The 27,649-nt window shown below is 39.5% G+C and overlaps 1 protein-coding gene across 1 annotated transcript; it reads right to left on the reverse strand.

Moving 5' to 3' along the window:
* Positions 1–2,083: 2,083 nt before the first annotated feature.
* On the reverse strand, positions 2,084–26,305 carry PXT1 (peroxisomal testis enriched protein 1). The gene is given in 4 exon segments (XM_063098287.1): positions 2,084–2,110; positions 2,112–2,189; positions 9,355–9,485; positions 26,134–26,305. Coding segments are annotated over 4 exon segments (408 nt in total).
* Between the last annotated feature and the right edge of the window lie 1,344 nt (positions 26,306–27,649).

Below are 27,649 nucleotides of genomic sequence, written 5' to 3' on the forward strand. Positions count from 1 at the left end.
CTACCGCTAGAAATTTATTCAACAAACATACCTACACATATCCAAAATACACATGGTTATTTATTTCATCATGGTTTATAATAGCAAATGATGGGAAATAACTCAGGTGTCCATAAAAGGGGGCTGATGAAATAAATTATGGTACATCCATTTAACAGAATACTGTGCAGTGTCTGATGCTCTCTGCAGACCAGGGCAAGCTCACCGAGATATAGTACAGCATAGCCTTTAAGAATCAGGACTCTGACGACAGTGTGCCTGGCTTGGAATCCCAGACATGTCACTTACTGGCCCTTGAGCAGGTTAGTTAACCTCTCTACCGCTTCTTTCTACTGACTACTGCCTCAGTTTCCTAAATAGTAAAATAGAGCTAATAATAATACCTATCACATACGGTTATGAAGAGTAAATGAGTTAACATCTGTAAAACACCTAGAACAGTGCCTGACTACTGTGCTAAGCAAAAAAATCAAGGTACAGAAAAGTGTGTATTGCATGCTATCTTTTGAGTGTAAATATATGTATATATTTTGTACAAAGAAACTCTGGAAGGATATGTAAACATAATAAACAAATTTGGAATTCAGGGTAGAAAATAAAAGCAAGTGTTTTCACTATAAACTTTTTTATATTGTTTTGATTTTTGAGCCATATGAATAAATACCTATTCAAAATAATAAAAAATAAATAAAAAGGAAGTTTTTAGGATCTGTTCCATGCCAGCCAGTCATAACCTAGGTGATGATGGAAATAAATGGGCATTGCCTGAGACAGACTAAAAAAATGGGGACATTTCCCTTTGCAAGGACAAAGGCAATGCTACGTACAATCAAAGTCTATGAACCAATATGAGCGAGAAAAGTGGAATCCCTCCTTCACAAAAGAAATACGCACAGGTGTTTCATGCCTGATAAAATAACAATATTTATTTCATTTTTTTATATTAGATTTTTAAACAATACTTTTCCTACAAAGAACTCAATATGAATACATAGAACTTTTAATTTATAACAACAAACTTTTTTAATACTTGTGATTTTTTTTTAAGGGGGGAAGGAGGGAATATGAGGTAGACAAAAAGATAAAAGAAGAATGAAAGTTAATAACTATATAACAAGGGGCAGCAGAGAATGAGCAAAATAAATTCAACCATCAAAGGGCCCACCGATCAATTATAGCAAAACCATCTAACAATAGAAAAATAGTCCCAAGATTTTGCCTTGTGATGAATGTATAACTCACTCAGGTCTTGCACTCTTCTAAAAGGCAAGACTGTTGGCCAAGGACTAAGCACTCCCAGTTTTAAGCAGGCGAGCTTAAAGGAGGATGGCAAAGCAGCGAAGGATGCCTACGGGCTGCAGGGAGTGGCAGCGGGAAAACATTGGAGTGGTCAAGGAAGACTTGAAGTGGGTCACAGGAGTGAGAGGATCGAAAAAGGTGAGAAAAGAACCCAAACGTTGTTGCATCAGAGGCTGAGAAGTGTTTGGAAACACCCAACAGTGCTGGTGCTGGTGGTGGGGGGGGTAGTGGGGTGTCCAGTCATGGAAATAGGAATGTAGGTGGGCTATATTTTGGATTTGAGTATTAGATTTTCCAAAGAGGGTATGAACTGGGAAGGTAGTGGAAGTATGGAGGCATGTGGGACTCCCACAACAAGAGTGGGAACAACAGGTCACTGGAGGGCATCGTACCCAGGGAGATGCCCAGGAGAATGTGCCCATTTCTGTGACCTCTGGTTTGAGGACAAGGTTTTATTTCATCCATGTAAGGAAATGCTCAAGGTTTCCTTACAAGGAACACTGGGACCATCCACAGCGCTGGTGTTTTCTGGGCAGCAAGGCCTCCTGGGTTCCTAATTACTCCTTGGGCTTTACTGCGAGGCAATCACAGATATCTCACAGCCAGTTTCTCTGAACAGACAAATGGCCAGTGAGTCCACAGTTCTCCAACAAAATGGGCATAGACCAACAGTGATGGGTAAAAAGAGAGGGAGATGGAGGAGGGTCTTCTTCCCACCTGTCCCAGTGGGATTCACATTTCTCAGAGAGTAGAAGAAACACAGAACTTGGCATTTACACTTCTTTTACAGCAAATGGTTATTCCAGAAAAAGATGCAGCAACACATGAACTCTTCTAAAGAAAAATAAGACAAAACGAGCCAGTGCATCTCTGCCTTCCTGGTGAAGATCCTGTTTTTAAAAAAGAGAGAAAGGTTTTTTAAAAAGCAATTAGAGTAATCCAAAGTTAGAAATTTAACATACTAGAAAAGATTAATTCAATCAGTGCTGCAAACAAGCTTAATGGGTTGCTTTATGAATTGTAGGAGGAAGGAGAGTACTGAGGTCTGTTCTATAATATGTCCGTATCCTCCACATTGCCTTGAAAGGTTCCCTCTGAACGTGTTTTCCCATCTTGGCCATCAGCAAATTGGGGCACTCTTCAGGGCTAATAACCTATGCTTTTGGCTTCCCAGACACTTTCCTAGTCTTCTCAAAGAAGTGAGCAAGTTTGCTTTGCGGCTGGAAGAACAGATGGGACTTAGATGGCAAGAGGTGAGGTGAATATTTGCAAAGTTGGAGGTGACAAAGAGCTCACCAGGTTTGTGGAGCAGTAAGTGAATGCCACTGTTTACGTGGGAACATCAGGAAAAGGAGGTTGAGGGTCAGACACAACCTGAGGTCTCCCTGCTCCTGCCCCTGGCAGTCTGTTCTCAACAAGCTGCCTTGGTGGACTGTTGAGATGCGGCTCCTCTGCTTAGTGCTCTCAGATGGCTCCGCCTCACTCAGAAGAAAAGTCCTTCTGTGATCACAAGGCCCTGTGTAACCTGCCTGCTACCCCCCTCTCTGACCGTTTCTTTTACTACTTTCTCCCTCACTCAGCTTTAGCCACACTGGCCTTCTTGCTCTTCTTCAAACCTGCCAGACACACTCCTGCCTCAGGGTCTTCACTACCCACCTGCCTGCAGTGCGGCTCCCTCCCACACCTCTTTCAAGGTTGTACTCAGAAGTCACCTTCTCAGAGAGGCCTTCCCTTAATGCCTGTACTTAAAATTGCAAACCCCCCCAACACTCCTCTTTCCTTTCCTTGCTTTATTTTTCTCCAAAATATTTGCCATTATCTAATAAACTATATACTTTGATCATTGTTTATCTCCCTTATAGAATATAAAGTCCATGAGGTCAAGGAGTTTTGTCTCTTTTGATCACTGCCATATCTCCAGTACTTTTTTTTTCTTTCCCCTGCTACGCCGCATATCTCCAGTACTTAAACAGAGCCTGACACACAGCAGGTGCTCAAAAAATATTAGTTGAATAAATAGATGAATGAACAAATGAACGATAAACCATTATCAGCAGGCTAAGGAATTTAGACTTTATCCTCTCAGTAACTAGAAATCATTAAAGGATTTTTTCCCTTTTACAGTTGATGTCAGTTAGGAAAATTGAACAAATTTCCTTCCAACATGGCAGATGAGAAAAGATACAGAACACTGAGTCAGATGCTTATATATTGAAATTCTAGTTTTTGCCACTGAGAAGCTGAGTGACCTTAGATAAATTATATGATCTCTCTGAAACTCACCTGCTTCTCCTGATATACCTATGACAGCAATTCATAGGGCCATTAGGAGAATTAGATGAAGCATGTAAAAGCATCTCAAAGAGTGCTTGGAAGAAATTGTTTAATAAGTGTTAGTTTCCCTCCTCTCTTTCTAACAAAGAAATTCCCTATGTATTACTGTAGCAGCCAGGTTCCCAGAGGAAATAGATGGCACACCTAGATTAGGCTAATTCTGGGAGAGTTAAATAAAGAGACTATCTACAAAGGTGTGGGGAAACCACAGGGAATGGTGCTGGTAACAGCAGAGGTGTCACCACTCCTAGGCCTGTAGGGACAGGGAGGGAGCAGTTTCCAGAATCCAGAAGGACACAGCCCTCTGGAGAAAAACCTCAAAGTTATATTTAAGATTCTAAAGGATGAGAAGCCTAACTATTCAAAAACACACTTTATATCTAGGAAAATCACATGCCCAAAGATTAAAAAAGAAAAGAAAAGAAAACAGGTACTTGAACCAAAACTCAATGTAACTAAATGGCAAGATAGGACATGCTATTTTGAGAAACACAGAACACTTTTGCAAACACAGAGCACTTTCTTAAGTGAAAAGAACGAGAGAACAAGAAATGTGACAGCTCAAGAACAAACAATTTAGCAGACAAAAGTAAGCTCCCTGCTAGGCAGTTCCAAAAGCAAGAATAAAAGTTTCTTTAAATACATCAACAGCAGGAAGGCATCTAGACAATCAACGTGACCACTTGATTAAACAGAGTATAAAAGTTAAATAAATATGACTATATATGAAAGAAATATATTCTGCCAGATTTGAAATTCTGTTAAAGTTGCTTGATTTAAGCTTTGAAGCAGCAAAGGCTTTAGCATTTTAGATCCAAATTTAGGAGGAATTTTTAAAATTATTATTTTTGAAACATGCTGTGGTCTTTTAAAGATGTTCTAACATGAAATTTTGTAGTACAAGACAGATAACTTTAAAAGTCTAGGTCAAAGCCAGCTTTATAAAAGGCTACAAGAAAAGCTGTGGCAGGCCTAAGGATAAATATATAGATCAATGAAATAGAATTGAGAGTCCAAAAATAAGCCTTCACATTTACAGTCAATTGATTTTCAACAAAGGTGCCAAGACATTCAATAGGGAACAAATAGTCTTTTCAACAAATGGTGCTGGGACAACTGGATACCCACATGCAAAAGAACGAAGATGGACTCTGATCTCAAACTGTATATAAAAATTAACAACAAGTTAATCAAAGACCTAAATTTGACAGCTAAAGCCATAAAGCTCTTAAAAGAAAACAAAAGTGTAGATCTTCATGACCTTGGGTTAGGCAATTGTTTCTTAGATATGACACCAAAAGCACTAGCAACAAAAGAAAAAAATAGGTAAACTGAACTTTATCAAAATTAAAAACTTTTGTACTTCAAAGAACACCATTAAGAAAGTGAAAGGACAACCTACAAAATGGGAGAAAATATTTGTAAATCATATATCTGATAAGGAACTTACATCTAGAATGTATGAAGAACTCCTACAACTTAATAATGGAAAGACAACCCAATTAAAAACAGGCAAAGGATCTGAACAGACATTTCACTAAAGAGATAAACAAATGACCAACAAGCACATGAGAAGACGCACAAAGTTAGCCATCAGGGAAATGCAAATCAAAACCACAGTGAGATACCATTGCACACCCACTAGGCTGGCTTTAGTCAAAAAGAAAGTTAATAACAAATGTTGGCAAGCATTTGCAAAAACTGGAACCCTCCCCTGCTGATAGGCCACAATGTAAAATGGTGCAGCCACTTTGGAAAACAGTCAGAAAGTTCCTCAAAAAGTGAAACAGAGTTGTCATACAACCCCAAAAATTCCATTCCTAGGTGTGTACCCAAAAGAATTAAAAACATAAGTCTACACAAAAACTTATGCACAAATGTTCATAGCATCATTATTCATAATAGCCAAAAAGTGGAAACAATCCAAATGTCCACCAACTGATGAATGGATAAACAAAATTTGTTAGAAACATACAATGGAATATTATTCAGCCATAAAAAGAAATGAAGTACTGATAAATGCTACAACATGAATGAACCTTGGGGAAAAAAGTATGTTGAGTGAAAGAAGCCAAGCACAAAAGGCTCCATATTGTGTTATTCCACCTATGTGACATGTCCAGAATAGGACATTACTTAATAGGACAGACTCCATAGAGACAGATTGGTGGGGCTAGACGGGAGGGGGGGGACAGCGGGTGGGGGATGTAGAAGGAAATGAGAAGCGACTACTAATGAAGTTCGGGGGGGGGGGTTGAGGTAATGAAAATGTTCTAAAATTGCTTGTAGAGTTATAACACCAAGGTCAAGGGTTCAGATCCCGGTACCAACTAGCTGCCAAAATAAATAAATAAAATAAAATAAAGTAAAATTGGCTGTGGTGATGGTTGCACAACTCTGTAAACACAGTAAAAATGGGCGAATTGTATATTATATAAATTATTTCTCAATAAAGCTGTTAATTTAACAAAAAGAAAAGCTGGAGGAGTTCGGGGTTAATTTATTAAGATACAGGGATAAAGTTAAGACTTACGGGTAAATTGCAACTTAAAGGGTAAAGATAGGGAAAAAAGGAGGAAAAATGGAAAAGGAGGTTACATACATAGAGCAGTAACCTCTCGATTAGATTAAAGCAAACACAGAAAATAGATGGTTGTGATTCATCCTACTCTGGTCTCTTCCCTTCAGAGAAAAAAATTAGAAGAAACAATGAGTTAGCTGATCAAAAAGCAGAAAAGTTGAACTTTTCTAGAATTCATAAAGTATAGTAATCAATGAAAACTTCCCTACAGAAGAAACTGTAGCATAGAAGAGAGATATTAAATACCATGAGTGTGCTGTAATAAATTATACACAGCAAAGAGGTGCTCAACCCCAAATACTGAAAGGGCAAAGGCAAAAAACGTCAATATTTTGGTTTAGATAATGTTCATTGATCATTTTCTGTAGGTCAGGCTCTGTTCTAAGTAGTTTACATAGGTAATCTCATTTAATTTTCACAATAACCTTATAAGGTAGGTACTGTTACTATCTCCATGCTGCAGATGAGACCCAAGGAGGTTAAGTAACTTGTCCAAGGTTACACAGTAAATAAGTGGTGAGCCAGGCTTTAGACCCAGTATTTCAACTCTAAAACCAGCACATTTAACCCCTCACACCATAGCTGAATATTCATTGAGTGGCAAGTTCATATGTAAGTATCTCTTCTATGTGTGTTAAGCTTCCAGTGTAGAATTTTGATATGGTTGTCCATTAAGGCCAGAGAGCAAGGCTTTCAGGTGAGGTCTTCTCTGAAAGGAGTCCTAAACAGAAAACTTACAGAGGCAGGAAAGTACTCCTTCCTCTCTCTGGGTCCTGTGCTCTTGGGTCCAGATGTCAAAGAGAGCAGATGGCTAGAGGTGGCTCGTGGGAGACAAGGGTCAAACAGTAGGCATTGGAGTGGTGTGTGGGTTTGGAACCAGCAGATATGTGTTCAAGTCCTAAATATGCACTTACCATCTGTGCAACCTAGGATAAGTTGCTGAAATTCTCTAAGCATTGATTTCCTCATTTGAAAAGTGGGAATAATAATCATCCCAACTTCACTGATGATTGTAAGAATTAAATAAAACAATGCAAGAGAAACCTTTAGCATAGCCCCTGGCAAAGAGCAAGCCCTCCCTAACTGCTGGTTATTATTACATAGCTTCATTTTTTTTTTTTTTTCCCAAATGGAGTTAGGCTGGGGGTTAATTCGGATTGATCCTTTCAGCCCACAAAGAAAGCAATACTTTATAATCCAAATTCTCATCTGGAGCTTCAAAGTCTCCCCTGAATTCCAGACTGGTTCTTAGAACTCCTACACAACTTCACAACTTATTAATTTGTATGTCTAATAGGAATTTCAAACTTACATGTCTCAAACAGAACTCTGTATTTCACCCCCAATCTGCCCTTCCCAGTTCTCCCCATCTCAGTAAATGGCATCTCATTCATTCAGATGCTCAGGCCAAAAACTCTGGAGTCATGCGTGACTCCTCTTTTTCTCTCACTCCCCACATCCAATCCATGAGACAGCCCTGCAGTCTCCACTTTCAAATTTTATCTTGAGTCTGATCATTTCTCACCACCTTCTCTGCTACACCCTGGTCCCAGCCTTTGGGGTTGGGGTTAGGGTTAGGGTTAGGGTTAGGGTTAGGGTTAGCTCTGAACAGCTGCCCCTCTTGCCCTGTATACAGCCTACTCTCTGCATGACAGTCAGCTTCCTTTCTAAATGTAAATCAGCTCGTAGCACTCTCCTGCTCTTCCTCTCCAGAAGCTTTCTTTATACTTAGTGTAAAACCCAAGCACGTTCCCACCCCCCCAAATCTAAGGCCAACTCCCAGAGCTCTCCACACTCCGTGCCAGCCATTCTGGGCTCCTTGCCATTCTTTACACCTGTTCCTGTCACAAGGGCTTTGCACTCACTGTTCCCTCTGCCTGGAACACTTTTCCCCCAAGTGTTTCCATGGCTCGCTGTTTCACTTCCAGTCTCTGCCCAAATATCATCTCCCCAGAGATGCCTTTCTAGACCCCCCATCCAAAGTCGCTCTCCATCACTCAGTATCCTCTCATCCTGCTCTGAGCCCCCATCCCTGACTGACTAGAATGTTTATTGTTCATCCCCCTACATTACAAGTTCTACGAGTGCGGTCTCATCTCTGTCCTGCTCACTCCTCTAGCTACCAATGCCTAGAACTGAGTCTGGCATATAGTAGACACCCAATAAATATTTGTTTGAGTGAAACTGGTTTATCAGATATTTTGTTTGGTTGCGATTATTTCCTAAAAGTCTGTTCATTTTCCACATCTGGACCAAAGTATACAAGGACATGACCCTTCCTGAAGACAGCATGGCGGCAGCCGCAGTGATTAACAAGAATCATTGCAGGACATGAGAATTGAAGGGCAAGAAGTTGGGCTTTGAGGGGCAGCCATCCCTTCTGTCATGGTGCCCCATGTGATCATTCTCTCCCTGCTGCAACTGCAGGCTGTTCTGGAGGAAAACTAAGTTAGCTGTGGATTTCATCACCCCCAAATTTTCAAACTGTAATCATTAGTCTTTCCTATTTTCCTCTATTATCTCTTATAATAATCAGGAAAAACTAAGAAATCAGTGGTGATGGTGCTCATATTATAACCTTCAGGCTGGTTCAAAGAGGATAACCACAATCTCAGGCACAAGTTCTCTTCCCTAACTGTGTGTTAGATTCACCCAGGGATATTTCAAAAGGCAGAATACCCGGGCCGTACGTCATGCCAGTTAAATCAGAATTTCTTAGGGTTGGATCTAAGCAGCTGTAGTTCTTAAAACTCTGGAGGTGATTCCAATATGCCTCCTACTTTAAGGGTGTGGAGTCGTTTCTCACACTTTAATGTGCACCCATATCCCCTGGGGACTGTGTAAAAAGGTAGAGTCTAATCCTGGTGGTAGTAACTGAGGCCTGGGATTTTGCACATCTAGCCAGCTGCCAAGTGATGCTGACACTGCCAGTCCACAGACCACAGTTTGAGTAGCAAGTTTGAGATCAAATGATGGCTTTGACTCAGGTCCACAGTTTTAGATCAAATGTTTGGCAATCCAGACATCATGGATCCATGAGTTCTGATCATTCCCGGGCATCCCAGCCACTTGGCAGCCATTGTTATGTTTGCTCTTTCCTCCCACATGACAGGCCCTTGCTGGGGAAACCAAAGTCTCACCTCTTGAATCATTCTATTATCGATGCTGTCCCCAATGTGTCTCAGCTGCATGGCCACCTTGTGGATTATTTCCTCCTGGTGATGCTTCTGGACAGTGCTGTTCTCCTTGGACTGAGAAGGTAGACTGTGATCTGCATTGACAGAAAAGAGTTCAAAACAGATAATCCCATTTAAGTATCTGTAAAATCACTTACTACCATTTACTAAAAACTGCCTTAGAAAGTGAGAGAGATGAAATCCAATATTATAATAATTATCAAAAAGCAAAACCTTAAATTTTAATAGATCATTTCTATCCAAAAGAGATATAATCAAGCCACAAATTTAACTTTAAATTTTCCAGTAGTAAAATTAGTTTTAGTAACATTTTACTTAAGCCAATGTACCCCAAATATTATCACAACATGTAATCAATACAGAATTATTAATGATATATTTTACATTCCTGTTATTATACCTAAGTATGAAATCCAGTATTTATTTTATACTTGTACCATATCTCAATTCAGGTACTGACTTTTCACTGGTAAACCTTGATCTGTATTTAGATTTCATTAAGTTGGCAGTTTAAAAGTAGACTTAGATATCCAAGTTGTTTCAAAAATACTTAAAAGTTTTTTAACAATTAAATTGAGTATCTGTTTTTTAATTTAAATTAATTAAAATTAAATAAAACTTAAAATTTGGTTCCTTGACTGCTCTTGAAATGTGTTTCAAATGCTCAGTAACCAAATGTGGTCAGTAGCTATTGTATTGGACAGGCAGGACTAGATCTTCACAGTTTTTTAAAATAGACTTTTCCATTTAATATTTTTGCCCACTCTGCTTGAATGAAGCCTCCAAACTTTATTTGCTTCCATCAACCAACGGGTATTTTTAAGCAACACTCTGAGTAAACTACTTGCTGGGTTCTTTGGGAAACTTCTAAACAATAAAGACAAGGTTGATGTCTTTTAGTTGCTTACAACCCATGGATTAGGGATGACACAATTCCAAAGTGCTTTAGGAATACAGAGGAGAAGGAAATAAATTTGGTCTAAAGTAGATAATAAGTATGGCTTCATAGATAAAGCAAGTTTTGTGTTGGACCGATTTCATTTCAATAAAATTTGAGGGCCTTTGATTTTTTCAGACCTGTTCTCAAAGAGTCCAGTGGGAGAGAAACACAAACTGAAATTCAACATGTTACAGTAAGAGTGAGGTTTGCACAGAGGAGTCAGGAAGACATTCCAAGGGATAAGATCTGAGTTAAGCCTTGAAGGATAAAGAATGACTAAGAATTAGGCAGGAAAAGAGATGGATGGGGGCGGCGGCCAGCTGGGAGGGAGTGGCAAACAGGACACTCCAGGCAGAAGGATCACAGGAGCAAAGGCATGGGGGTGACTGATAGGGAGGTTTGGTGCATAAATTCTAAGTAGTGCTGTTGTTGAAAGGCAGGGAGTGACAGGAAAAAAAGCTAATAGAGTAAGCAAGAATAATGCTAATGGAGAAGGCATAGGAAGAGACTTGAACTTTGTCTGTTAGAGATAAAGGGGAGTCTCCCAAGAGGATTCTTTTAAAACTCCTAATGCTCAGCCCTTGCTCCATTCTAATGAAATGAGAATCCTTGGAGTTGCAACAAGCATCAGTATCTTTTTAAAGTTCTCCAGGTCCTCACCCGGCGGCAGCGGCGGCGGCAGCAGCGGCGGCCCCTCCTCACCCGAACATCAGGGCCCTCCAGACCCAGGCACCCCAACATATCGAGCCGAGCTGGAGCCGACCGGCGGCGGCCGCACTCGGACTGGGGACTCCGCGTGCTGCCCCCGATTCTCCTCTGAGTCTGCCTGCTGTGTTCATCAGACTGCCCAGTGGAACAGAAGATACTCTGCTCATTTCATCTGATCTGTGGACTGTGAAACCCCCTGCCACAACGAATAAACATCAAAGAAAAGATACCAGAAATACAAAAAAATCAAGAAAGTACACCACCAAAAGATAATAAATCTCAAGCTCTAGATCCTATAGAAAAAGAAGCCCTTGAAATGACTGACAAGGAATTTCAAGTGATAATTCTAAGGAAACTGAATGAGATACAAGAAAACTCAGCTAGACATCATGATGAAAGGAGGAAAAGTATACAGGACCTGAAAGAGGAAATGTACAAGGAAATCAATGCCCTGAAAAAAAATGTAGCAGAACTTGCTGAACTGAAGAAGTTATTCAGTGAAATAAAAAACACAACAGAGAGTTTAACCAGCAGGCTTGTGGAAGTTGAAGAGAGAACCTCTGAACTTGAAGATGGGCTGTTTGAAATAACACAAGCAGACAAAAAAAAAAAAAAAAGAAAAAGAATCAAAGGCATTGAAGAAAATCTGAGAGAGATATCAGACAACCTTAAGCGCTCAAATACCCGAGTCATGGGTATTCCAGAAGGGGAGGAAAAAGGAGATTGCATTGAAAACATATTCAACAAAATAGTGGCAGAAAACTTCCCAGGTATAGGAAAAGTCACAGATCTTCAGATCCAGGAAGCTCAATGATCTCCAAACGTATTCAACCCAAAAAGGTCTTCTCCAAGACATGTTATAGTCAAATTGGCAAAACTCAAAGACAAAGAGAGAATCTTAAAAGCTGCAAGAGAGAAGCATCAAATCACCTATAAGGGAGCCCCAATCAGGCTAACATCAGACTTTTCATCACAAACCCTACAAGCCTGAAAGGAATGGGATGATATATTCAAAATACTAAAAGACAGAGATGGTCAGCCAAGAATACTCTACCCTGCAAGGCTATCCTTCCAAAATGAAGGGCAAATAGTATATTTCTCAGACAATCAAAAACTGTGGGAGTTCACCACCACACGACCACCCTTATGAGAAATTCTCAAGGGAGTACTGGGTTTGGTTCCTGAAAAATAACTACCACTGCCATAAAAACCCAAGAAAAATCTAAACCCACTAGTATAATAAAAATGACATTCATGAAGAGAAAACAAACAAACAAAAAGGCTATCTACAACCTAAGGAACCAACAAACACAGAAAACAAACAGTAAATCAGAAAGCAAGGAACAAAAGACACCTAAGACAACCAAACAACAATCAATAAAATGCTAGGAATAAATCAACACTTTTCAATAACAACTCTTAATGTAAAAGGCTTAAATTCTCCAATCAAAAGACACAGACTGGCTGACTGGATTAAAACGGAGGACCCAACTATATGCTGCCTTCAAGAGACCCACCTCACCCATAAAGACTCACATAGACTAAGAGTGAAATGATGAAAAAAGATTTACCATGCAAACAGAAAAGAAAAACGAGCTGGAATAGCTATTCTTATATCTGACAAAATAGACTTTAAACTAAAAACCATAAAAAGAGACAATGAGGGACACTACATAATGATAAAAGGATCCATCAAGAAGACATAACAATCATAAATATGTACGCACCCAATGTTGGAGCAGCCAGATTTATAAAACAAACTCTATTAGACCTAAAGAAGGAAATAGACACTAATACCATAATAGCAGGGGACCTGAACACCCCACTGTCAATATTGGACAGATCATCTAGGCAAAGAATCAGTAGAGAAACACTAGATCTAAACAACACTCTAGACCAATTGGAATTGGCAGATATCTACAGAACATTCCATCCAACAACCTCAGAACATTCATTCTTCTCATCACCACATGGATTATTCTCCAGGATAGATCACATATGAGGTCACAAATCAAGTCTCAACAAATTCCAAAAAATTGGAATTATCCCATGTATTTTCTCATACCATAATGGATTAAAACTAGATATCAACAACAAATGAAATTCTGGAAACTATGCAAACACATGGAAATTAAATAGCATTCTACTTAATAACATATGGCTCCAAGAAGAAATCAAGCAGAAAATCAAAAAATTTATTGAAACTAATGAAAATAATGACACATCATACCAAAACCCGTGGGATACTGCAAAAGCAGTATTAAGGGGGAAATTTATTGCATTAAATGCTCACCTCAGAAGAATGGAAAGATGGCAAGTGAACACCTAACCCTTCACCTTGAGGAACTAGAAAAACAAGAACAATCCAAACCTAAAGTTAGCAGACCGAAAGCAATCATTAAGATCAGAGCAGAACTGAATGAAATTGAAACCCAAAAAATAATACAAAAGATCAATGAATCAAAAAGTTGGTTTTTTGAAAAGATAAATAAAATTGACAAACCATTAGCATGGCTAACAAAAAAAAGAAGAGAGAAGATTCAAATAACGAAAATTAGAAATGAAAAAGGTGATATTACAACTGATTCATCTGAAATACAAGGAATCGTTCGAGACTACTATAAACAACTATACGCCAACAAATTTGAAAATCTGGAGGAAATGGATAAATTTCTGGACACACACAAGCTCCCAAAACTGAGCCATGAAGATGTAGAAAATCTGAACAGACCAATAACAATAAAGGAGATTGAAGCTGTTATCAGAAAGCTCCCAACAAAGAAAAGCCCAGGACCAGATGGATTCACAGCAGAATTTTACCAAACATTCAAAGAGGAATTGACACCGATTCTTCACAAACTATTCCAAAAGACTGAAACAGACGCAAATATCCCAAACTCATTCTATGAAGCAAACATCATCCTGATACCAAAACCAGGTAAAGATATAACCAAAAAAGAAAACTACAGGCCGATATCCTTGATGAATATAGATGCAAAAATCCTCACTAAAATACTAGCAAATAGAATACAGCAACACATACGTAAAATTATTCTCCACGATCAAGTGGGATTCATCCCAGGGATGCAAGGTTGGTTCAACATACGCAAATCAATAAATGTGATACAACATATTAATAAAATCAAACACAAGGACCATATGATCATCTCTATAGATGCTGAAAAAGCATTTGATAAAATTCAACACTCATTCATGACAAAGACCCTCTATAAGTTAGGTATAGACGGAAAGTATCTCAACATAATTAAAGCCATATATGATAAACCCACTGCCAATATCATCCTGAATGGGGAAAAGCTGAAAGCTTTACCTTTAAGAACAGGAACTAGACAAGGATGCCCACTCTCACTCCTATTCAACATAGTGTTGGAAGTACTAGCCAGAGCAATCAGAGAAGGAAATAAAGGGCATCCAGATTGGAAAAGATGAAGTCAAACTGTCCCTGTTTGCAGATGACATGATCCTATATATCGAACAGCCTAAAACCTCTACAAAAAAACTCTTGGAGGTGATAAATGATTTCAGCACAGTAGCAGGATACAAAATCAACACACAAAAATCAGTAGCATTTCTATTCTCCAATAGAGAACATGCAGAAAGAGAAATCAAGAAAGCCTGCCCATTTACAATAGCCACCAAAAAAATAAAATACTTAGGAATTGAGTTAACCAAGGATGTGAAAAATCTCTATAATGAGAACTACAAACCACTGCTGAGAGAAATTAGAGAGGATACAAGAAGATGGAAAGATATCCCATGCTCTTGGATTGGAAGAATCAACATAGTGAAAATGTCCATACTACCCAAAGTGATATACAAATTCAATGCAATCCCCATCAAAATTCCAATGACATTTTTCTCAGAAATGGAAAGAACTATCCAGACATTTATATGGAATAACAAAAGACCACACATAGACAAAGCAACGCTGAGCAAAAAAAATAAAGCTGGAGGCATAACACTACCTGACTTTAAACTATACTACAAAGCTATAATAACCAAAACAGTATGGTACTGGCATAAAAACAGACACACTGATCAATGGAATAGAATAGAGAATCCAGAAATCAACCCACACACCTACAGCCATCTGATCTTTGACAAAGGCACCAAGCCTATACACTGGGGAAGAGACTGCCTCTTTAGCAAATGGTGCTGGGAGAACTGGATATCAATATGCAGGAGAATGAAACTAGACCCATACCTTTTACCATACACTAAAGTCAACTCAAACTGGACTAAAGAATTAAACATACACCTGAAACAATAAAACTTCTTAAAGAAAACATAGGAGAGACACTTCAGGAAATAGGACTGGACACAGTCTTCATGAATATGACCCCAAAAGCACGGGCAACCAAAGGAAAAATAAACAAATGGGATTATATCAAACTAAAGAGCTTCGGCACAGCAAAAGAAACAATTAACAGAGTTAAAAGACAACCAACAGAGTGGGAGAAAATATTTGCAAAATATACATCTGACAAAGGATTAATATCCAGAATATACAAGGAACTCAAACAACTTTACAAGAAAAAAACAAGCAACCCAATTAAAAAATGGGCAAAAGAGCTAAGTAGGCATTTCTCTAAGGAAGATATACAAATGGCCAACAGACATATGAAAAAATGCTCAACATCACTCAGCATCCGGGAAATGCAAATCAAAACTACACTGAGATACCATCTCACCCCAGTTAGGATGGCTAAAATCCAAAAGACTCTGAACGATAAATGCTGGCGAGGTTGTGGAGAAAAAGGAACTCTCATACATTGTTGGTGGGACTGCAAAATGGTGCATCCTCTATGGAAAATGGTATGGAGGTTCCTCAAACAATTGCAGATAGATCTACCATATGACCCAGCTATCCCACTGCTGGGAATATACCCAGAGGAATGGAAATCATCAAGTCGAAGGTATACCTGTTCCCCAATGTTCATCGCAGCACTCTTTACATAGCCAAGAGTTGGAACCAGCCCAAATGTCCATCATCGGATGAGTGGATACGGAAAATGTGGTATATCTACACAATGGAATACTACTCAGCTATAAAAACGAATGAAATACTGCCATTTGCAACAACATGGATGGACCTTGAGAGAATTATATTAAGTGAAACAAGTCAGGCACAGAAAGAGAAATACCACATGTTCTCACTTATTGGTGGGAGCTAAAAATAAATAAATAAATTCACACACACACACACACACACACACACAAACCGGAAAACCTGAGGGGGGGGGAAGAAAACATAACAACTACAATTCCTTGAAGTTGGTATGACAAGCAAACAGAAAGGACATTGTTGGGTGGGAGGGGAGAGAGGGAGGAGGGAGGGAGGTTTCGGTAATGGGCAACAATAATCAACCACATTGTATATCGACAAAATAAAATTAAGAAAAAAAGATAATAAATAAATAAATAAAATAAAGTTCTCCAGGTGGTTCCCATGTGCAGCCAAGTTTGAGGACTGATGGTTTAGAGTGGCTGCATAACTTGCCTAGGGTTTGAAAGCAAGTGAAGGTGGCAGCCAGGATTTAAACCCTCCTCTGTCTGGCTGCAAGGCCCATGCTCTTAGCCTTGGAATAGAGCCTGAACTAAAGCAGCACTAACAGGGATGGAATGGTGAAAACAGATTCTATAAATATTTAGGAAGCAGAATAGGCTGGGACTTGATAATAGATTAGATGGGCTTGGGAGACCAGAAAGTTGATAGCACCATCGGCCTGTGTGTGGGGAATAGAGATGGAGGAAGGACAGGTGTGGAAGGCAGAGGAGGCAAGTGGGGAAAAAAAGAAGAAAATTTGAGTTCAATTATAAACTTAAGGTACCCGTAAGACATCTTAGCAGGCATTTGGATAATATTTGAAACTGAAAGAATGTCAGAACTTAAGATAAAGATTTAAGAGTGATCATTCGTTCATTTATTCAATAGAAATGTACAAGAGTGAGGGCCAGCTCGTGGCTCACTCGGGAGAGTGTGGTGCTGATAGTACCAAGGCCACGGGTTCAGATCCTACATAGGGATGGCCGGTTGGCTCACTGGCTGAGCATGGTCCTGACAACACCAAGCTAAGGGTTAAGATCCCCCTACCGGTCTTGTTTTTTAAAAATAAAAAAAAAAGAAAGAAATGTACAAGAGTGGTTAAGATACCTCAAGGAGAATTTGTATAGCTGATGATAGAACCTCTGGATAAGACGGATGGTTAACAAGGTAGGCAGAGGAACAAAAGTCCACAAAAATGACTGAGAAGGAATAATCAGAGAGGTAAAAGGGGAACCAGGAAAAATGGTGTCAGGAAAGCCATCTTTTAATTCTTGTTGAAAATTTCTCCTAAACTATGCTAATGAGCATTGTTACTTAGTTAACTACAGTATAAGAACATAATGATGTATGTGTGTTCGTGCATGTGTATGAGATGACGATAATTCAGAATCCTGAAACATACCTTAGGGTGCTTATATTAAAGATGTCGATCATTATCTGATTTGCCCACCACACCCCCCTTCTAGGAGAATCTGTCCTGTTGCCTAAGCAATCAGGTTCCTTTCTACATGTCCCCACCCAAAACCCAGGCCACAGTTGATTGGATCAGAAGTAGACAATTGACCCAAGAACATATAATCCATTGGTTGGCCAGGTTCTCAGAACCTAGTCCCAAAAGGAACAGGGTCAGTCAACTTCCTCTGTGTTCAATGGAGACTCAGGAGACTAAGGAAATGAGTTGGCAGTGGGATCAAGAATGCCACATAGGATTTCGTTGGGTCCAGGATAAGTTGAAGTCACTTGCAAGTGAAAATTATGAAAGGGAAGAAAACAAGGAGAGTCAAGGGACACGGAGTGACAGAGAAGAACTGAGCTCAGAAAGAAACCAAGACTCAAAAAAAAAGACGGGCCCCCAGAACTGCCTCAGAGCCTGACCCCTCCAAGATCAGTTCCTTTTCATCAGCATCCTTACAAGAAACCATATCTTTCTGAAGGTGACTGGAATAGGTTTCTTTTCTTTGCACCTAAGCAAATAATCATAAATACCTACATCAATTACCATTGTCTAGAGCTGTCAGATGTAAATAAAACTGTGTAAGAGATTATGTTGGCTATAAATAGGCCTCAGGACAGATTCTGAAAGTGAAATTTAAAAACTAAGTCCTGGGCAGGCCAGTTGGCTCAGTTGGTTAGAATACAGTGTTATAACACCAAGGTCAAGGGTTCAGATCCCCAAACCAGTGAGGCGCCAAAAAAAAAAAAATTAAGTTCCTGACACTAGTGGATTGTAATTTTGGTTCTGATCATTTACCATTTCTCATAAAAACTGAATGCAAAACAGATTGAAAGCTCTGCAGTATTTGATTTATACATGGTATGTGCTAGCTAAAGAGAGTTGGTATACCTGCCCTACAGACCTTTATATACTATACCACCATTATAACAGATATGAATCATTAAATCAAAGCTCTAAACTTATATATTGGAAGCAAGTAAAAAGTTCTTTGAAGAGATGATCAAAATGAATGAAATAAAAAAAGTAAAACTCTGTATTATTTTCCAAGAATTGCATTTTTAATATCCAGAGGGAAAAAATATCTCACTTTACTGCAATACTGTTATTAAAAAATTGTATAAATATGTACATATCTACATGGGAAGTTTTTCTCTCATGCAAAATGTGTTAGGAAGCATCTTGAGCAAGTATTCCAGTAAAACAGACTTAAGAGAGTAGGACTAAATTAAGAAAGAAAAAGCCATGAGATTAAGCAAAAGTTTGGATCCAACCCAGAAGTCCCAGGATCTCAATGGTGCAACAGGCATAGAGAGTAAATAGACTGTAGCAAGAGAACAGCTTTAGAAAGGAAGGACCAGTAGAAAAGGAGATTTGATAGAAGAGATAGTATGGTAGAGAATTTGGGGAAATTTGAGGCTATAGTTATTACAAATCATGTGGGGGAGGGGAGGAAAGGCAATGAGAAAGTCCAGGAAACAACAAAGGATCATACAGGAAGTTTAGGGTCCAAATGTGAAGCAAATTAAAAGGTGGCTTAAGTTTTAAACTGAAGGAATTGTTTTATAGTTCCCTCCAAAAGAATATTCCTTTGTGTTAAACCTGGCAGTGCTTTATCTATATGACTAGTCATAATTTTAAGCAGTCACAGCTTTAATCCCTTATTTTATTACTGGGAAGTGATTATTCTCAGGGGAAAAATCATTCCAAGAAATATAGTCTTTATTGCTAGTAGCCAGTAGCCCTAAATCCCAGAACTTTCAGGTCATTTGAAGAATGTTTGAATACTTTTTACCTTTGGAATGTTGACACAACAGATGGACAAAAATAAGGATGAGGGTATGGGAAATCTTGACCTCTTCACATGCTGGAATATCTTCTTCCAGATTGGAAAACGAACACGTGCCTCCCTTTCGTGGAGACAAACCACCTCACCAGACCTCAGGCTTCATTTCAAATTCAAAGTGCCTATTTCTTTGAGTTGAGGGAAGTGGTTTCTTTTATGAAGGCTTTACAGGCATTAGCTAGTGCTTTAAATTCAATCACTCTGAATATTTAAATCTTCCAAGTACAAAATCAACATTTTTTTGCCCTTTCATAATCAATTATAATTGAATGTTCAACTCTTAACAATCCATAATCTGAGTAATAATTTCAAAATATTTGCTTAAATTTAGCAAGCCTACAAATCGATCACAGGAAGGCTCAAAGTCTCCTGCCAAGGACAATTTGATCCTTTAAAAAATGTTGCTGGTATCACCCAGGATTGAAGTATTGAATGCAGTAGGGATGAAAGGAAATTTGCCAAACAGTGAAGTATGAATTTGAGCTATCAAAGTAGACTTGAGATCAATAAGTGTAGACTGCTTTTCCAAGAAGTGCCCTGATGAAAGAATGAAAGAAAATGAGCAGTAGCCACAGAGAGAGGTGCGTTGGAAGAATTTTCTAAATTGAGAGTCTTGAGAATACTTGTAGATTGAGGAGAGGAATTAGATCAGGAGCAATAGAAAATGGGAGATAGAACAGAGCAAACTGTTGAGGCAAAGTCCCAGAGGTTTAGGAGGAATGAGCATTTAAAACATGTGGAAGGAATAGCTTTGAACAGGAGATTAGATGTGACGCTCACACAAGGAAGTCTGGAGCAAGGCAGAAGGAGAGTCAGGTGTTTACCCCGGTAGACATCAATTTTGTACATGAAGCAGAATAGGCCATCTTCTGAGAAGGAGGAAGATCCTGAAGTGGTTGAAATTTGTCATTTAACAGAAATGGAAAAAAGAAAACTAACCAGAGCTGAAGGCTACCATCACTCCCTCCAAAACAGAAAAAGAAAAAAATACATATTTAACCTTGATGTGCATTCTCTTTCCAGCTGGGAAGCATCCTAAACTTATACCTAAAGAAATGAAAATTTTTAGAATGCCGTCCTGTAACACCAAGGTCAAGGATTTGGATCCCCTTATTGGCCCTAAACCCATTTTGAAGTAAATGAAAGTTGTTCAGAGGGCCTCCCCATTAGATCCCCCTTTCTTCTCTCTGAGCATCTTCTCTCCTGGCTGAGCTTTCACCTGTCTTTGATGAATTCTTCATTTTCTCTCAGATGACTGTCAAATAATTCTTGCTGGGTGTAAATTAATCATTAGGGTGTTATTTCAAAATGTCTTGAGGTGAGAATCTCATTAGTATGTGTATGTTTCAAGATGCTGTTTTATAAGAAACTAATCAAAAGGCCATATATTTCACCTACTGTTCAGGCCACCTACTTAGGGGCTTACCCTGGCTGAGGTGAATTAATGTATTGAGACTCTGGCCCTCCCTGTCCTGCCTTATCTTCTCCCTCTCACTCTTTACTCTGTTGTAGGGTCCTGGAGCTCTGGGGACTGTTGCCCTCAGAACTCTTTACTTTTGAACCCAGCCTGGCAGCCCTAGCCCATGGGAAGTGTTTGAAGCAGTGGCGATGGGGGAGACAGGTCCACTGGGGGAACACTGGGGCACAGCAACAACAGGTGATCTGCCCCCCAATCAGTGTTAGGACCACTCAGAAGAGACTGGTCAGGAATATAGAATTGCATGGGGTGCAGTTTGATGAAAAGATTCAGGCCCAAACCAGAGTTTCTACACAACCCAGGTGCACCAGATCTCAGTAGACCTGGAAGTAACTATAAAGCCAACCATTAAAACCCGGGCTGCACAGAAAGCCTTCTCTAGGGAATCAGCTGCAAAGCAGCAATTTAGCTCAACCACATAGCTCAAGTGCTGGTCCCCACAGGAAGTTCCCCCATTTTAAAAGTAAGCAAAGACAACATATTAGTTCCAGTGCAGAGCTTAAGTGGTGCAGAGTTTAACAGTGAATAATACAACACAGAACTGAAAGAAAAAACGAAGTACCCACAACCAGAGACAAAGTTTGATATTAACTAGTAAAGGTCTCATTTCACCAAAGAACACCTATATAACACCTAGAAGGGCTGCAAGTTCTTCTTGGGGGCTACCAAGCCAGAAAGGCAGGAGGGCCAGGGGCCTCAGTCATGCCCCCCAACACTCACAACCAGTCCCAAAGGTGGGGGCCTTGGGCCTTGGCCACATACCCCCAACATGCACAACCAGCCCAGCAACGACCACCAAGCCACAGCAAGAAGGGCCCCAGATTTGCGAGCTGGGGTAGTTGGGGGGCAATGGCTTTTGCCACACCCCACTGACATCTGCACCCAGCCCGGCAATGACCAAGCCACTGCTGGAAGCCCCCTGGTCTTCCCTGTGGGAATAGGGGGGGGTGCCACAAGTTTCAGTCCCACCCTTCCTCCTTCCTCCTTCCATCCCATTGCCTTCCCCTTTCCCCTCTCCCCCTCCCTCCTGACTGTTCCATAACAACATCACAAAATGTAAAAAAAAAAAAAAATTAATAAAAATGAAAAATAATAATAAAAATAAAAAATAAAAAAAGTTGTGAAACAGCAACAATAATGCACATTCATATATTTTAAGCTCTTGATATAGAACCTTATCAGAAGCCTGGAGATATTCTCACAACAGCTTACCGGTAAGAATGTAGTTTGGTATAACCTCTATGGGGGGCAATGTATCTATCAAATTTTACTAATGCAAGTATGTTCAAAGTTATTTGTTGCTGCATTGGATTCAATATTAAGTGACTGGAAACAACCCAAATGTAAGTCAGTAGGGAACAGTTTAAATAAATTATGGTGTATCCATAAAATGCAATACCATGCTACTGTAAAAAAGCATGAGGAAGCTCTCTAAGTATTAATGTAGAAAGATCTCCAAATCATATTAAGTGAGAAAGCAGGTGAGAACTGTGGGCTTATTCTACTGATGTACACTTGCAGTGTTTCCAGCTGCTGGCTATTATGAATAAAGTTGCTATAAGTATTTTTGTAAAAAAAAGAAAACAGTAGGCTTAATGTGCTACCTTTATTCCAAAAAGGGAGGGGTATAAGTATCTACATTCACAGTAGTTCATGTTTGCAAAAGAAACTCTGGAAGGATACCCAGTACCTAAGAACAGTGGTTGCCTATGATAGGGAGTGGGGGAAGTGGGAATTGAGCAGATGAGGGACAAGAATGCAAGAGGAACTTTTCACCATATGCCTTCTCATAGTCTTTTATTTTTCTAGTCAAGAAAATGTATTTTTAAGCAAATACATGTACCACATACAATGTGTCAGCCACTGCTATAAGCCATTTAATATCAGTAACTCATTTATTATAATTTATTTATTCATAAATATGCATTCAAAATTAAAATTTAAGGGGATATTAGAAGTGTCATAATTCTATTGCGTTTATGCAGAAAAATATCCTCATTCTTAGGAGACAATATGTGGAATTATTTAGGGATAAAACTAGTATGTCTGCAACTTTCTCTCAAATGGTTTAGCAAAGAAAAACATCTGTGAGTGAGAATGTGTGCATGTGTGCTGAGAGGGAGAAAGAAAAAGATACAGCAAATGTGGCAAAACGTAAAAAAAAAAAAAAAAGAAAAGAAAAAACTGATGAATTCATGGGAAGGGTTTGTGAGTAACCAGAGACTTATTCTTGCAACTTTTCTGTGGATTTAAAATTACCCAAGATAAATGTTGATAGAGAAAAAATATCTTAGAAAAGTTCTTAAAACTTAAGTAAAACTTTTCTACTTAGTTTCTTCATACCCTTTAGACTGGTTTTCAAGGCCCGTAGAATATATCTGGATTTATTGGTCCAGTCTCCTTATTGGTCTTCTAGAACCTTATGCTCTAACTAAACTATATCTTCATCTGACCAAATCTTACCTTAAATGGTTTTCAGAAATTACTTTCTCTAAGATGCCGTTTTTGCATTTTCCAAAATCATGTGATCTCTCACCACTGTGAATGTCTATAGCACTTTTAGTTACATAGGGTAGATCATATCCTATATTTTGTTATAAACACTGCATGCTATCCTTATGTCAAACAATAGATAATAATGCATAATGGATATGTATATCGACATGTATTATACATTCACATAGATATATATACTTACCTATTAGATATATATCGTCTATAGCAATAATTGTAGGTTACAGCAAGGTACTCCCTAAGAACTTAGAATTAAAAGAAAACAGAAGTGTTTTTTTTTTTTAAGAGGTTAAGATTAACATTTGCATAGTGGAAATGGGTGAAGTGGGCAGTCACCAGAAGGGGAGAGGCGCCCAGCTCTCCCTTGCCCAAACTGCTCCCTCTGCCAGCAACCTCCATCCCGCTTAATCCCTTCACGTCTCAAGCACAGGGTTACTACTTGAGAGAAGCCTTCTCTGACCTGTTAGGTCAAATCCCCCATTAGAGCATCTGGACCTCTTCTCAGCATTTATCACATTATATTTAACATTTATATGCGTAATTGACTACTATCTGCTTCCTTGACCAAACTGCATGCTCCATGAGTTTGGTCATGCATCCCCTCACTCCCAAAGCGAGAAAGAAGTTGAGCAACTTGACTCTACTGACTTCTACAATTATATATCCCATTGATACTACTTACACATACACACACTTATTTCGCCCTTTCCTGTCAGTAATTCCATTACCGTCTTGTGTCAAATCACTCCATCCCCCACAGAGCAAGACAGAGACAGGGACTCTTTGCTTTTACTCATCCTCGTTTCAAGAGTTTCTAATTTCCTTTAAATGATGCATCAGGATGGTTGCTCTGGACTTCCCACACTATCCACCCCTCAACTCTTCTAAGAAAAAATGGCTTTAAATTCCCCATACCAAATGTAGGTATTCTCCCCACTAAGTGTTACGTGTAGATTTTCCTAAGAGATAAATCTCGGCTTCAGGGAGTCCCTTTCCAGCCATGAATGGCCTGCTATTTCTACTGAGGGGAGAGGAGGACTCCTCAATAAGTTTTACTCTGGGATTCTTTTCAAGGGCCCCCGCCAGACCCCTCTGCCGCCTCCTCCGAACGACCTCCCGCACGTTGGCGGGAGAGGCACCGCGCCAGACGCGCTGCGGCCGCCCCAGCCGGGTGCTCCTGCGGCGGGAGAAGCGCGCGCTCGGCGTTGCTCGCTGCCGGCCACTGGCGGGAGTGGAAGGCCGGGAGGCGGGTACCCAGATCGCACGGCCCAGCGTGACTCTGTCCTTCTTTACCGAGCCTTTGTCTTTCTCGACGCCATGATAACTCCCTGGCCCTCTCCCACCGCCCCCGCTCGGGCCGCTCCTCCCGCGTTTCTCCAGCGATATCCTCAAGGGTAAGGGCAGAAACGCGCTGCTGCCCGAGCACCCCCGCGGCCTCGGTCCCCCGGGCTAGGAAAAGTGTGCGAAGGGAAGGGGACGCACCTCTCACAGGGCCGTGAATTGCTTGGCGGTGGTTGAATGCGCACTGCCTCCCCCCAGACTGAAGGACCAGTCCCATGAGACTTTACCCACACAGTAAAACCAGCCGTGCTTCGTGCAGCTCTACTCCTACACATCAAAGGTAGCAGCAGCGCTATTAATTCTTCATCCTGCCCCTGCTTTTGAAGTGAAACCGTAATTAGGAAAGCATCTTAGGTAAATGTGGCAGCGCCCTCAGAGCACCTCAGAAGATACCGACCAACGTCACACGGAATCTCAGAGCATCGAGCGGTGTAGTGCATACAAACATACTAAAAACAGTCTACAATAAAATATAAGTTCTAGAATAGTGGCCATGATTGCACTTTGTGAGTGAACTAAGAACCACTGTGTTCTGCACTTTAAAAGGATGAGCTTTATGGTATAAGAATTACATCTCCACAAAAAAACAAAAAATACAAGTTCTAGATGTTCATAGGTCACAGAATCTCAAGCTTTGAGAAATAATTGTTGACACCTGCCTAGATGAAAATTCAAAATTTTAGTCAATTGAATTCTTCCTAGAAAATGGATACCATATTGAGTGTGGTGGCAAACCACTATCAGGATGAAATTTCTGCTTTCTCGGGGGCATGTAATGCTATTAAAATTGGATGATAGTTTGAAATTAATGTTAATAATCCCTTAAAGATGCCTAGCTTATAATTAATCTGAAAGGCTAAAACAACATAAATTTAATCCCAACACTCTTCTTTAATGCTCTTCAAAACATAAGACTTTAATTTACCAGCATTCTGGGACATCTAGGAATCACACATTTTTGCAAAACAAAATTTCAAATTTATCTTTCCTTCATGTTTTCTCCTATATTGGCAAAATCGGGAGGAAACCTAATCTGAATGTTCCTTACCTTAAACAATGCAGACGTTGTCAGGTCATGTTTAAAGACAAATTTTATTAAAAGGCAAATTTGATCGATTTTAGTCAATTTGGGATCATGTTAATTGGTTGTCACATCGATGATTCAGGGCTAATAGAAACTAAGAGATTTGGTACCATGAAGCAAAGTCAGTCTTAGATTTTTACCACCTAAGAACTGGATGAATAGATTTACCACTATCTTCTTACAGTAAAATTTTAAATAATATATTTAAGGCTCAATTTTATGTCCTTAATACCAAGAAAAATACATGCTAAGTAGAATATTTATCTTAGGTTAGTACAAATAAGATCTTACCTGGGTTCCTTGACATGGCTAGAACTGGCTGGGAGCTGACAAGTTGGGTCATGTATGCCTTCTGAAAACTGTGCTTTACCCACAGTGATTTGCAACAATTTGTTACTTTGGCAGATGGATTCAGAACTTCTTTAGGTTCATAAACAATGCCAAAATGTTTTTTCTTCTTCATGTTTTTTCCCTGTAGAAAAAATATATTTTCAGAGGATTTCCCCATTTCTCAGTAAATATTTGGTATGTTAGTGAATATTGATGTTTTAACAACATGAGCAGCCTTTATGCCACATAAAAACAGGTTATGGATTCAGGTGGAAGGTGAAACAGGGTTATTGTTTAAGTTTTCAATTTAGTTAAATATCCTAGGCAAGTGATGGAGTTTGGATGTGTTGTCCCCTGCAAAACTCATGTGGAAATTTGATCTCCAGTGTGGCAGTGTTGGGGACGGATCCCTCATGAATGGATTAATACTCTCCCTGGGGGAGGGGACATTAATGAGTGAGTTCTCACTTTATTAGTTACCGTGAGAGCTGGTTGTTTAAAAAGACCCTGGCACCTCCTCTCTCTCTCTCTCTTGCTTCCTCTTGCCATGTGATCTGCTTGTACCTACCAGCTGCCTGCCACTTCCCGCCACTAGTAGAAGCAGCCAGAGGCCCATGCCAGATGCAGCTGTCCCAGAATCATAAGCCAAATAAACCTCTGTTCTTTATAAATTACCCAGTCTTAGGTATTTTGTTATAGCAACACAAAATGGACTGATACAGCGAGAGTTCAACTTTCTATTCTACCTTCTAAATCTAAGCAGTTACTGGAAAAGGAAGGAATGGATAAGACCATAACAAACAACAAAGGAAGGTAATAGAGGTGGCCTTCAGGAGCTTTAAATCAGTGCTGTCTAATAAAAATAAGTGAACTACATATGTAATTTTAAGTTTTCTAGTAGCTACATTAAAGTAAAATGACACAGATGAAATAAATTCTTATATTTTATTTAACCTAATAATCCCCCCAAAATCCAACTGTTATCATTTCAACATGTAATCAATGTAAGAAATTATTAATGAAATATTTTACATTTGTAAGTCTTCAAAATCTGGTATGTATTTTGTACTTAGAGCACATCTCCATTCAGACTTGCCACATTTTGGGTACTCAGTAGCTACACGTGGCCAGTGGCTACAGTATTGGACAGCACAGCTTTAGAGGAACAAGCAAGAACTGAGAAGAAGTGACTTTGACAGAAAGGCAATAAACAGCTTTTTCAGCCATACAAACCAAGGGGAGAAAGACCATCAAGTAGAATTCTGGCTCATCATTTTTCAAATGTACCACATTTTCTAGTGTATTATATTACTTTGATATATTAAGTTTGTAATTTGGGCCAGATTGGAGGAGAGAGAGCCAAGAGATGAGGGGTTGTGGGTTCCTGAGCATTTTTGGTGCCTTAGGCAGCCTGACATTTTAACTGCAGTCATCAGGCAATCTTCTGACCATAATTTGCTTTCTAAAGTAAACTTTC

Source organism: Cynocephalus volans, chromosome 5 (genome assembly GCF_027409185.1).
Source record: "Cynocephalus volans isolate mCynVol1 chromosome 5, mCynVol1.pri, whole genome shotgun sequence".
In the NCBI taxonomy this organism is placed as follows: domain Eukaryota; kingdom Metazoa; phylum Chordata; class Mammalia; order Dermoptera; family Cynocephalidae; genus Cynocephalus; species Cynocephalus volans.